Genomic DNA, 13,899 nt, shown 5'->3' on the forward strand with positions numbered 1-13,899 from the left:
AGCCTGTCTAGGTCTCACAGAATGACAGGACAGACTTCTGGTATATCAGCCACTCCTCCCACTTTAGTATCACTAAAAACCCCCTGAGATGTCCCTTTCCTTCACTGGCCCTGCAGCGTGGGCGGCCAAGTGCCACACGGCAAAGCTCACTGCATCTCCCGCAGGCTGTCTTGCCCTGGCTGGCTGCTGACAGGAGGGGACACTGGGTGGTGGCAGCCTGCGGGGTGACAGGACACCAGGTGATGATAGGTTGAGGGGGACAGAAGGGACACCAGTGGCACGGGGCAGTGACAGGCGCAGGGCTGATGGCCTGTGACTTCAACCAGTAATGGCTCTCGGTAGGGGGCACTCGGTGTTAGAATGAAGAGGGCAGGGCCGCCACGCCTACGTGACCTAGGCTTTTTGTCATAATACGCTGGGTCACATGAAGCACAGGGGTGGGTGCAGTGTGCTGTTGCATGTACACAGTGAGGTGCTTATGGCAGCCTGTGTGGTTGGCAGCCGGTATAACCCTTGGTGGAACGTGGTGGCAGGGGTGCCCCAGTCGCCATAGCGAGCCGTTAGGCCTGGGAGAGCTGCGTGCGGGAGAGGGAGCAGAGACTGAGCCGGGGCTGTGGGGGCCTCTCCCTGTCATCCACCTGCTCACCCAGGCTGAGACGAGGAGCCGGGCAGCTACCGCTGCCTTGGCCCAGCTCCATCACTGAGGCCTCTGCCAACCAATTCTACCTGAGACTGCAAGGCCTGGCCATGGCAGAGCGCCACGGCCTCTGAGTGCTACTGGCCCACCCGAGCTCAGCCTGTGCTGTTTTCCCTGGCCCCCTCGGTGGGCCCTTCCCTGTGCTGCTGCAGGCCCTAACCTGGCACAGAGGCTGTGCCACTGTCTGCCATGGTAGACAGCGTAGCGGAGCAAGCACCACCTGGGCCCAACCATGTCGTGTGTGCACTTCTCTTCAAAGCTGAACTATGATACAGTCACCTTCAATGGCCTCCACATCTCCCTGTGTGACCTCAAGTGCCAGATCTTTGGCTGCGAGAAGCTGAAGCCAGCTAACTGTGACCTGCAGATCACCAATGCCCAGACCAAAGAAGGTGCGTGGGGGCAGCGGGTGTGGGGCCTCAAGGACCACCCGGCTGACAGTGGCACAGACTGCCCTGCGGTGGCCGCTGCCTGCAGGAGCCACATTCTGCTCTTTGTGGGTCATCCCCACATAGCGTGAGTCAGCCTGGGGCCCATCCCGCCAGCATGCGGGGGACTGGGAGGGCAAGCCATACTGGGCATTAAGCGGGATGGGAAGCAATAATGCGATTTGGCCACAACTCGTAGCTGTGACTTGTGTTGGGAGCCTTACCGAGCTGTTCCTTTGGAGTTGCTGTTCTGACAGCTACCTTCAGATCTGTGTTTTAGACACGGAGCTAGGCGTGGAAGAATATGTGGTTGATGTGCGACATATAGCGCTTACAAAAGTATTAGTTTCCTGGATTTCTTGTAGGTAAAACGATAAGGAAATTTGGGAGGATATCTTACAATAACAAACCTGACAGATTGCTTTGAAATCTGGCAGAGAAAGCTGAAAGTGCTAGAAATAGAACAGATGGCTGATTTGAAGAAAAAAAGTGCTTTTGGTGACTTAATTTTGTCTTCAACTTGTTTTACTCCACTGCATTGGGAAACTGGTTTTGTGGCTGTTGCAAAAATTACTCACTAGCAAGATTTTGGATTAAGACTGTATCTGTGACCTATAATCTATGCAGTCCCTTTAAAGCCTTCTTGCACAGATCTTGGTCTCTGTATCTAAATTATACTTTGGAATTTCTTGTTCATATAACCTCTTTTCTTAACCAAAGACATTATCATTCAGATGCTATTGAGCATCATTTCATCATTCATTTCTAAATGATTTTTTTTTCTTGGTACTAACCATGTCAGGGCAGTACTGATGTTTTATGGCAGAACATTTATGGTGAATATATGTAAGAAATGTTCTTAGAGAAGTCATAAATTCTTTTAAATCTAATAAATGGTACTTGATTCTCAGAGATGATAATGGTTTCGTATTACTTAGTGTGATGTTTCTGTTTGGTAATCTGCCATCTTGATAAGTTTGAATGTGATTAAAGACTTTGGGATATGATTTCTCAGAAATAAAAAGACTTGTAAAGTGTTTTCTTTCCTTAAACATCCCATTTCTTTTTTTTCCCCTGTGGTTCTGTGACACTCTTACGACAGTCTTTAACACGTGTACTAGTGGTTTCTTTTTCCTCTTTCTGTTTGATGTGTTAAAACTTAAACAGAATAATATGTACGCTACGGTAACTGCAGCCCCAGCCTTTAAAGTGGCTTTAAAGTGGTTGGACCTAAAGCTCACTGTTTATCTACAGATCTTTCAAGTATCTTCAGGAGAATGTCTATGAAGATTTAACAGTACTTCACAAATGCCAGCAGGCTGAATGGCCAACTGGCTGACATCGCTCCTGTAATACTTGGGTCTGTGTAAACAGAGCCTTCAAATGAGAATGTTGGATGGTAATAAACTGTAATGGAGCCCAATTATTGTCACTAGAAGAAAAAATACTTGAAATAGGCCAAACACATGGATTCTGTTATAGCAGGTAAGAAGCAGAAAGCAAAGTTTTAGAATAAAAATTTATGCTCATAAATATTTTACCCTCATCAAGTGTTACTCTAATATGCATAATTCTGGTTGCACAAAGTGTGTTGCTTTGTTTTCATAGATAATCAGAATCCAGTGAAGAAAAAGTATCTGCTCCACTAGGTTCTGTTAAATGTGGTGTTGCCTAAAGGTGAAGTTGAAGGAATATCTTTCATACTTTAAAGAGCATCAGTCTTGTTTAACAGTGACAAAGTCCTCCTCTAGTTAGGTTCTGTTCCACTTTGACCTTTGTAAAATGAGTATAAAATTTTAAACTTGGTATATTAGCGACACAGATCGTAGAATCATAGAATCATTGAATGGTCTGGGTTGGAAGGGATCTCAAAGATCATCTAGTTCCGCGGGCAGGGACACCCTCCACTAGACCAGGCTGGAGTGTTTATGGAAGCTTTCATAAGGGTGTTTTCCATGTGAACACACAAAAATCCCCCAGTGGTTTTCAGAGCTAAGCTAGAGAATACATTTCAGTGTAATATATATGTATGTCAAATTTTTGGTTTATATGCATAACTGTGAATTTCACTTTTTATTAATCAGATATAGGTGCTTAAACTCACCTTCAGAAGATAAAGGAAAAAAACTAGACCAGGATATTCTGCCTAAATAGGATATTTGGAATTCTTACATGTGGGCATAAAGTATTGGGTTTTTTTATACCTTTGTCTGTGCAGAAGTCCTGACTAAATGTTGAAATGATCTTGGAAAGAACAAAGTGAACCTTGAGTGAAGATGGCCTGCTTGTTCAGATTTCTCCAAGTCTCTAACCTTTTGCTGCTCAGTAACTTACTTTTCATAATGGAAATCTAGTAATAGAAGCTGTGCCAGTATAAGCAAAAAGTAGACAGGATTTTAAATATCAGTGGAAAAAATGATGTGATGACTTACTTTAAGATGCTGGGAAGGCAAAATGGATGGTTGGGACCTATTTAAAAAAAGGAGGGGAGGCTATCCTCTTCCATGCTTACTATGGAGGCATGTTCTACAAAGGCAGAATTCCCTTCATAAAGCCTGTACTCAGGAATCGTGCATTTAAACTTGCCTCCTTTTAATTTGATCTGAATTTCTTGACTTGTCTTTTATAATTATAATATAATTTAATGGTCATATAATTTATATGTTCTCACAATATTGTGGAAGAACCGCAAACTCCTGAACTCAGGTTTCTTGAGTACTCTCTCCTGTCCTGTTACATTCTGACTCAAACCACTTGGAGAATGTGCTATTCTGCTTGTCAGACAAAATATAAAAACTATAAACCCAAAAATGAGACTCTGAACTGGTCTTAGATGAATAGCGTTGAGGAAGAATAGCGCTCTTATAAGACTGTCTCTTGAACTCAGGACTTGCCTGAGTTCAGTGTTGCACTTGACAGTTTTAGTAATGCCACGATGTGATGTCTTCGAAAGAAACCCATGTTAACTCTGAATGAATTAATTTGGCCTCAGAGCTGATGTCTGTCTGTCTGTCTACTGGAATGTCTCCAACACTGTGCAAACTTCACATTTTAGAGAAGGCGCTTAAGCAACTTTTAACCCTTGCCCTTCACTGTGCCATTTTGTATTGCAGTGCTAGTATGGGGGATTACTTTGGTTACACCACATAAGACATTAAGGCATCGGGCAGTTTGTATAATCAGATTAATGATTGGAAGTATGTTAGATTTTATTGACTCATCCTTTCAAAGCAATGTAGGTGCTCTTTTGGAGTACAATACTGTATGATAATAGTGCAAATGAAAGTTCCGTGAACTATCTGGCCTGCTGAACTAGCTAATTCAAGAAATGATGATATACCAGTTGTATATGAGATCACTGATACCTACTTTTGTGGAAGCTGAAAATCCAGAAATAGTAGTCCTATCTGTTAATCAGGATGTTTTGAGACAGTGCTTTCAGTACCAGCTATATAGATGATTTGTTTGTTGCAAAGTGTGTGAATGGTGTTGATTAGAACAGAGTTTACAAATCACATAATGAGGAAGCATATTTTTAAGCACTAGGGAGAAAATGTGTTCTTGGGAGTTACCCTGTTTTCTGGTAGAAAGAGTCCAGCATGTCAGTAGTAATTTTCATCTCTTGCTCTGCGGATCGTTCCCCAGTACCATAATAGCTGGTTACCCAGGCTTATCTAAGCCTAAAAAAGGCTTTTCTTTGTTGTTTCACATATAGACTTGCCTTCTGATGACTTCTGTTGTGATGAGCTTCTGTACTTTATCTAGGTGAAAATACTTCTCTAGATAGTGCTGAGAGAGATGCTTTTGCAGCACTGTCACACTCAAAATAGTGGATTAAAGCAGACCATAAAATAAAGTAGGAACTTTTTTCTTGTTTATAGCATACATATGATACAAATTATTAAACCTAGCAAATTTTCAGAGTTATAGATGAATTTGAAAAATAGGATTTTTAAACTGAGCATTAAATGTGAAGCAGTATAAACTTCAGGGCATAACTGTTTATACTTTTTTGTGGGAAGAAGGTTGTGGACACTAATGCAATTGTTGATTTAAGATTTCTAAGTCAGTATGAGGCAGCAGACAAAGTAGCTATTGTTTAACTTGTCTGCCTCCATTCATTCCTTGAAATACTTCTTTCCTTTGACTCTTTCAAGCATACCATTTTCATGTAGAATAGATAGCACGTTTTAGACCGTTAGTCTCTTCTGCTCTTGAGTTTAATATAACATCCAAATCTTCCTTTGCTTTTGCAAGATTTCTGAGTTAATTGAGTCCTTATTTTTAATCACAGGTCAGATGATTGACAAAGTCCCAGTAGCCACTTCCTCACCATCGCTGTTAGTAAATCAAATTTTGTGCTATAAGGGAGTAGGAATCAACAACGTTGTTACCTCTGGCTTTGTAGCACATTTCTGTTGGAGCTCTGCTTGAACAAGTGTGAAAAGTAGCCTTGTTGAGCATGATGTCACTGCTCACTTTGCAGATATTGAGTCCCAGTGAGGCAGAGTGACAATGCTTTGCAGGTCCTGGTAGTCACCAAGTATCTGCCAGGGGATGTTGCTGCCTGCAGGGAACAGGTTCCTGCTGGGAGATGCCAGTTTAGTCTGGGAGATGTTAGACTAAGCTGGCATCTGTTAAATACAAATTGAGCAAACAAAAATTTCCAGGGAGTTCAGGAATAGCACTCCAGCTTCAGTCCTTTTCTACTGGGGAAAAACCTCCACAGTTAACTGTTTAGTCTACATTGTTTGACTTCACTTTTTATAGAATTTCATCACCTGAATGAATTCAATTAATTGAGGCAAAGGAAAAAAAATGTATTAAAGCCAACTGGTCTCAGGACCCTTCACAGAACTAACTCAGCAACGTACTCTGCTGTATGTAAATACTCTTCCACACATTCTCTGACGTGGTGACTGAGCTAGTGGGATACTTCAGGTACCAAATACAAATATGTGCCATGATAAGTGTCCTATACAAATAAAGCATTTACTTCACCAAGTTATTGTCACTCTTCAGTTGATCCATTTAAAGGTGTACTGATTGACTTTTAAGGTGAATTCATTTTTATATCTGTCTGTTATTAGATGGCTGGAGCTCTCTTCACTATGCACTTAGCAAGCAGATTGAAAACAAGCATATATCTATCTCGCTATATAAACATGCAAGAATAGTCTATAAGAAGGCAGATGTCAATGCTTCTCTTGTAATGGTCAACAAATTGTCACAAAATACTAAAAGAGCACGTACTCTTCTTTTTGCATCATACACCTCTTGTGCGTGTTCCAGTTGACCTCTGCAGGCTTGAATAATTTGCGAATAAATGTATTGGTCACTGTCCTCATATATATAGTCTCTTTCTAGGAGAGGTGCTGGCACTTGGAATCTTCTGCAGAATGACCACAATCCTCAGTTTGGCACGGGCGTAGCAAACTTTGGCATTTTGTGGAGCCACTGTTGGTTATCCTCTGTCTCTGACATCTCAGTCCAGTGGTGGGTGATACGGACCAGAAAGAATGTTCTGTATGACTCCATTCAGCAGGTGGAAACAGCTGCTTTGGGCTTCTAGAACAGCAGCTGGCATGTTTGTCTGGGCCTCAGTACTGCCTGAGCTCCTTCTCCATCAAAAAGTCCCAGTGCAGCCTTTCTTGACAGGTGGCTGTGTAATGGTTAGATTTTCTTTCGAAGAAGAGCTCTGGGGGTTGGTTTCAGGATCTGGCTTCTCTAAAAGCTTCGGTTATTGTCATTAGTAGTGCTTTCTCCTACAGTTTGAAACTACTCTGGAGTCCAGAGTACTGTTTGGTTCCCTAGAGAGGAAAATCAGGAATTAGTTTCAGCTTAAAGGATTTCTCGGTTTTCTGAAGAAGCATTCTGTCATTTGGAAAGAGAAGTAAAATTTTAATTTCATAGTTGAAATAATGTCTTCTGGTAGATATGTTTTTGTCTGAAAGAGGTTCCTGCCCATAGGAATAATATACTGAAAAATGGAGCATACATTGTGAAGTATTCCTATTTTGTGTATGATCACTGAGCAAAACCCCCCTGACAGAGATTGACTAGATATACAGCACCTTTGGTTTTTCCAACCATTGTTCTGATTTGATCTGCAAAGGTAAGGGCTTTTAGTATTTAAAAGTGTAGGCAGATTACAGGGAATGGCTGCTGATCGTGCTTTAAAGTATGTAGTGGTATCCAGCTTGTGTAAGTACAGTATAGAAAAATATTCTCATGGAGAGATACTTGCATTTTAAGCTTACTCAGTCCAGGTGTCTCAGGTAGTTGTTTTTTTTTCTTTAGGCCTTATGTAAAAGGTCAGAAGGCTTTCCTCCTCTTCGAAAGACTAACATGGTGTAAGCCAAAGCAAAGCATGGATAGCTTCAGGCACACACTGTTTTCAAGGCTGTCTTCATAAGTAATTTTGTTTGAGTTTCTCTGCTCTGCAAAAAGTGAATTGAAAGAATTCACATCCCTTTGCTTAAGTCAAACTAGATGATTAGCTGAAGAGGGGAGATACCACTTTAGTTGGAGCCAATTCTGCCCTGCTTGTGAAAGCAAGCTCAAAAAAACCCCCAAAATTTCTGTGATTCAAATTCTAGCACTGCTAGTTTTGTTTCCATTTAAATGTAAAGCACTGAGCAGCTGAGAAGTGTGGTTGTTGATGGATTAAGCTCCAAGAAATCGGCAGAGATGGCAGGGTCTCTTCCATGTTCTGTCAGTCTTGAGCATGAGCAGCAGAGGTGACTTGTTTTTAGTGAGCCGCTATGAAAGCAATGGTGCAGAGTGTTCATGCTGTAGCCCAGTGCCTGTTTTGTTGCAGGGCAAGCTAGTCAGACTTGAGAATCTGGTTTATGCAGGTGAGACTTGCTGTGGTTTGTTTTTCTCCAGGGATCTATTAGTTTTGTAGCCTAACAGAAATAAAAGCAACTTAAGCTAGATCAGGAGAGAACCTCGTGCAGACTCTCCTTTAGAGCCCTTTGAGACTATTTTGCTGTTGGCATTCAAACAGTATTAAAAAAGTGGAAAAGAGTTTGTTCCTTCTGTTTGATTATCAAACATTCTTCAAATGTACTGCTAGTGTGTTGAGACAATAAAAGTGCAATTACATTTGTGCTCTTACATCTGTAAAGGGCTGCTGAAGTGCTGTGTAATTATGTATTAGCATGCATTCTTACAAATTGACTGCTGTGGTTTTTTTCTGTATTTATGTTTTCAGAATACACGGATGAGAATGCCCTGATTCCTAAGAACTCATTGGTAATTGTGAGAAGAATCCCTGCTGGAGGAGTTAAAGCTACCAGCAAAAGACATGTTCTGTAAGTATCCATAAAGCTTCTTTGTTAGGGGTTTCACTGAGTTAACTTTTTAAAGGATACTAGTTTACAGAGGCATTCAGATTGTATCTTTCTTGTTAAAGCTGCTGTTAATTTTTGTTGTCATGGGTAGATTTTAATATATCTGTCCCAAAGTAGACTTAGATTTTTAGGCCTTCTGGGACATGGGGTTCCAATTCCAACAATGGTAACTTTTAAGATGATTCTGTTGGGTTTGTTCTTGGGGCGGATTGTTCAGAGAGCCAAGGTGTAGATCCTGTTTCCTCTACGTGGAAAGATTCCTTATTATATGTGTTTGCTTTTATTGCTTTTATAGTAAAGACAGATACACATTGTAGTGTAAAATTATAATTTGTTCCCATCTCAGAGGAGTCTGATTCTCAGTGTTTGACTATTTCTTGTGTTTGGGGGTGTGTGTGTGGGGGGGAATATGGCAGGTGTTCTTGTGCCCCAAATCTGGGGTTTTTGCATACTAGCTGTACGGGAAGGACCAAGGGTGGCCAGCTGGCGAACCAGGCGAACAAGTTTCCTTTTAGTTTCCTAAAGGCTGTGTCCATTTCAGGCAAGAGGAAAAGAACAACATCCTAAAGTGTATTGCTTTTTGTGCGAGTGTGATGAGGGAATAGTTCTTATAATAATACTTAATCCTTTCCAAACTTGAAACTCAGTAAGCAGTTTAGCATGTTACCAAATGTTAGTAGTTATCTGTCTGTGTCTGTTTTTACCCTAAGCTGATATCTGTGCTCCATGTGTAATTCTGTATTCCTAAGATTTCCAGAGGACAGAGAAACAGGGGTATTGATTAAAATTACATCTATTCAAATGCACTCCTGACTACAGGAATACTACTGCCACTTATGTATTCGTAGAACAAAAGAATGGCACTGTTGTTCATTGAAAATTAACCAGGCGGATTAGGTCTCTGTTGCTTCAGCTGGAAAAATTGCAGAAACAACTGGTAGAGCAGTTAATGTTTGGGAATGATGAATGCATGCTGTAATGGTGGAGAGGCCTTGAAAAATGCGTTAATCGCCTTGTAGTATGTTCTTCAGGTAAATGGATGAAGAAACCATTAATTGGTAATCTAAAGTGGTTCCTTCTACATCCTCATCTTCAGGAGGTCCGTGGCTGTAATTGCGAGCCTCAGTGGTGTTCTAGCAGTGGCAGGAAGCATGAGCCTTTCTATTTGTAGATCAGTTCCACAGCAGCCTTTGAATTGCCTCCGCTCATGGGGCGCTTTGGATGATGCATGAATTGTTTGTAACAATATCAACGGTTGCATGTCTGATCCATGATGAGCAGCATGCAGATACAGATCAATGAGTATGTGGAATCTCAGCAAGTTTTCAAATGTAATCAGTATTTCCTAGAACATTGTAGCATTTTCAAGATTACCTTAAAAGCAAATTCTGGCAATTAAGACTTTTTTTTTTTTTCTTGGTCACAGGGCTCATAAATCACCCAAAATCTTAGGATCTCCTTTCAGGTGACATTTCTACTACTGTTTTTAATCAATATAGCATATGTAACACATGTAGTATTTTGGTACTTTAATGGCTAAGTATGGTAGACATCTGAACACCGTGCTTGGGCTTCCACAAAGAAACATTCTTCTAAAGACTGTGTTGCTGACAGTGGTGTTATTTCTTTGTCAGATGACTGATTTTTTTCACTTAAGTAAACTTGCACTTCAAAGTGTCTAGACTATCACTGTTCTTTCTTAGGAACTAGAGTACTCTATCTGGTACCTATTTGTGATACTAGGGAAATACAGATGGGCTAAAGTTACCTTTGTATTTTGATACATTGATTATTTAAGAACACAAAACTGTAGTAATGACTTCATATTTTTGATACGTAGCAGAGACAAAATATCTGAGGACTTCCACTTTCACTGTTGCGGTCTGTATCTGTAAGTCTTAGAGTAATTCGTGACAAAGTAGACATGGGATTTTGAAGGGGTTTTTTTAGTTGCACTGAATGTACCAAGAGGGAACAGTTTATGTATATGGATAAATTTCCACATTCAGTAGACTCTCAGAACATAATGTGTTGATATTCATGTTTTATAATCTGTTTTCACTGCTTTATGTTGGGTACGAGTGCTTTACTTTAAGTTGTGATCACCTTTATTTCTTCTTCTAGAAATCGAACTGAGCCAGTGAGTGGAACATCAAAAACAGTATGTAAAACCACAATTTCACACCTTTTTCTACACGCTGCACTTAATTCTAAATCATGTATTAGTTTTCCAAACATTAACTTAATATATTTTCCAGTCAAACATAGTATATGTTGTAAATACAATGTATTTGATTCAGCATAGTAAAAACTGAGTAACACCATCATTTGCACAGTTCCCATGTGAATATTGGCATTGGTGCCTAGTGATGCATATTGAATATGTTAGATTATTTCCTGAATGACTTTGTGTGGCACAGATATTGTAGGATCATTTTGAGATCATGTAGGTTCAAGGTTTGCACAACTGAACGTGGTGCCCTGTTCAATATCGGTCTGCCTACACCTAGTCATATGTATGTTTGTATAGCTTGTGTGTGCTTTTTGTTTCTTGCCACAAACATTGTTTGGAGTGTACCTTTTGCTATTTTTACATTGTATTACTTAACTTTTGTTTTTAAATGTTTTTTTCCTAACTGGCAAAAAATGGGGGGGGGGTGGTGTCAAACAAATACCAAACCCAACATAGCCCATACATTTTAAGGGCAGTTCTGTGCAGCTAAATGATTCTTTTTCATGTCCTTAACTACTTGGGCACTTGTCCCTAAAACTGTATAATTGAAGTGAAATTGTTTGGGCCCCTCTGGGTCTATAAATGTGTTTAATAGGTTGCCCTGAATATAAATACTGTTGCTACATAAAGTGGTATTCTCAAGTTCCGCATTTGATCTCTCCACTTTATCTGATGAAGCAGTTAATAGTTTGTCTGCGAATAAAAATATCTAAAACCCAGTGTACAAATTCTGGCACAAGGTTAGAGCCTTGTCGATCTCCAGTGGGTCTGGGTATTACAGTTTCTTTTCATTAACCACAGAGGCACTCTGAAGCTGTCATAGGTTTGGACTCTGTTTTGAGCAAATACAAATCACAGTAGGTTGGAAATATCTCTTTCAGTGACACTCAGAGGATATAGTGCAGACTTTCAGACTACAGGAGAGGTTAACTATTGCTGTGTTTTGAGTGTAGAACTTGAATATGTATTTAATTTTTTGTGAACAGGTTGATGAGTCTTCTGCATCTACTTGTCTGGCCCAGCTTATGAAGGTATATATAAATTCTTGTCAAATAATAAAAAAAGTATTTCCTTCATATTTTTAAATCTTAGACTGTGATCGATAGCTGGATAACTGTTGTCATGTGAACAAAATTTTAATTTAATTTTTAATAAAGTATTTATTTTGACTTTAAAATGTCTGTATATTTTGATACTATTCTGTAACAAGTAGTTCCCAGTGTGGGAAGATAGAAGGGGAGCACCTTATCAGCCCCAACATGATGTTGCAAATTACTCACCTTCAAGACACAAAGAAGAGGCACTTCAGAAGCTGTTTACCATTTTTCCTATGTTTTGTTAATCTTGCGTTGGACACTAACACAATTTTCACAGAAGAATTTATTTGACTGTAAGTTATGGATGTTTCAGGGGGATTTGCAACAGCCAGAAGAGAAGCATTTCTCTCACATGGACAATTGCATGGCTATTTCTGAATTTCTAGTCATTATAGTTATAGGTCCATTCTTTGACTCCTTCACAATTTCATAAATTGTAGTGTATGTACGGTGGGCAACACAATCTGATTTGTTTGAACGCAGACTAAGTTGTGTAAATGTACCTAACTGCTTGTAGGAATATACCAATGTGCATGTGTGGCATATTAGCAGTCGTGACCTTCTGAAACTGTGGTAATGCCCTGTTTTCCTATGGAACTGCCTGCGTTCTTTCCTCAACTATGTGTAACTTTGTCTGAGGAAGTACTAGTGATTGCACTTTGTGTGAAGGTGAGTGCTTGCCAATTAAATTTCTAGTCTTTAAAGTTACAGAAATTAGAGAAGGCAGGGCCTCACACAGAGGAGCTAGTTCGTTCTTCTCAAAATAAAGGCTAGAGTTCATTTCCAAGGAAGAGAAATCTCTTCCCACTGGTAACTTCTTACCTCTCTCACTGCAGAAATTAAATTGTGTACATTTGGAAAAAAAAAAAAATTAAATTGGAAGGTAGCCACCAAAAGAAATTGGTCTTCATTAGTGCTGTCCCTACACGTGTGCTTGGTTCTGTAAACTCATGTGAAGTTTTACTCTAAAATGGGAAAAACTGTCCAAGTGGTATACACATCTAAGCTTTTGAGAAAATTTAAGCATTTCAGAAAAACACAGGAACATGACATAAAGCAGCTCAAAACTGCTGCTCTAACCTCTTTAGTGCAGACTGGCTAGCATGGAGGCAATGTGTTGTAAAAAGGTTTCTGGTTTATCATTACTATGTATTAAATGCCATATTTGAATTTTGTTTATTCCTAGTAATGTTTTGTGGTTTGGGGATGTGTTTTGTAAAATGTTTGGATTCAAACAAATTAGTCAATTATCTGTAAAGTTTTCTGTAAATGTTAATGGAAGTGATTTCATAGATGTCAAACTGGATTACGTTACTGTTGAGAAAAAACTGTGTATATGAAAGAACCATTTAATAAACTGTAGAAACTAGTTTGTTGCTTTTGTGAATGAATGCATATAAAACCGAACACAAATGATTGATCTGAATGAGAGGTGCTTGAAGGTCCACATCATTTACAGTCACTCCCTTAGATCCTGCTTGTATCTGGAATAGTGTATAATAAAAACTTTTGAGCAAATGCTACTAAAAAAAAAAAAAAAATCAGCTGACTTCAATAATTTGAAGATATAATTCTGCAGAAGGCTTATATTACAAATTGTATGTTAAAAAGAACAGTCAACTGGAAAAAACCTGCAGTTTTTTTCTTACTGTAGTTAAATCACTTAATATTAAGTTAGTGGGGGGAACATGCAGTTTGGACTGCCTGCAGCACATGATGGTCAAATTTCTACTGAAAAGAATTTTTATCTTGCTGAGGGATTATAAAAAAGTTGGATTCCTTTTAATGCTTCTGTGTTTGAAGGTGAATTTCAGCAAGCAAAACCAACTGCCCTGACTCTTAAGTTGTAAGTCCTTTTAGTGCTGTAAAATGTAAATAATGATACTTGCATACATCTTTCTCAATTAAATGTACAGTGGGTATCTTCTTATTCAAATAGTCTGGAGCTTAAAAATCAGCTTAAAAATACTAGATGGTATAATTTTTTCTACAGATAGCTTTAGTCCACGTGGGAAAAAATTGGATTGGTTACACAAGTCTTTGTGTAAAGTACAGCCAAGTCTAAAAGTTTGAGTGCTCAGGAACGCTA

General features: G+C 39.5%; 1 protein-coding gene across 1 annotated transcript; it reads left to right on the forward strand.

The window, feature by feature from the left end:
• The first annotated feature begins 929 nt into the window (after window positions 1-929).
• Window positions 930-13,080, forward strand: LOC129195881 (E3 ubiquitin-protein ligase RBBP6-like). Its single transcript, XM_054802503.1, has 5 exons — window positions 930-1,089; window positions 8,342-8,441; window positions 10,605-10,641; window positions 11,700-11,744; window positions 11,927-13,080. The coding sequence occupies exons 1-5, from the start codon at window positions 930-932 to the stop codon at window positions 12,053-12,055; spliced, it is 471 nt and encodes a 156-aa protein (XP_054658478.1). The 3' UTR covers window positions 12,056-13,080.
• The last annotated feature ends 819 nt before the right edge of the window (window positions 13,081-13,899 follow it).

Source organism: Grus americana, chromosome 23 (genome assembly GCF_028858705.1).
Source record: "Grus americana isolate bGruAme1 chromosome 23, bGruAme1.mat, whole genome shotgun sequence".
Taxonomy (NCBI): domain Eukaryota; kingdom Metazoa; phylum Chordata; class Aves; order Gruiformes; family Gruidae; genus Grus; species Grus americana.

Bases quoted from the DNA above. Each gene is read 5' to 3' on its own strand.
- LOC129195881 (XM_054802503.1), top strand. From the start codon at position 930: ATGTCGTGTGTGCACTTCTCTTCAAAGCTGAACTATGATACAGTCACC. The intron at 1,090-8,341 runs GTGCGTGGGGGC...TTATGTTTTCAG, and splicing joins CAATGCCCAGACCAAAGAAG to AATACACGGATGAGAATGCC. The intron at 11,745-11,926 runs GTATATATAAAT...TGTAACAAGTAG, and splicing joins GTCTGGCCCAGCTTATGAAG to TTCCCAGTGTGGGAAGATAG.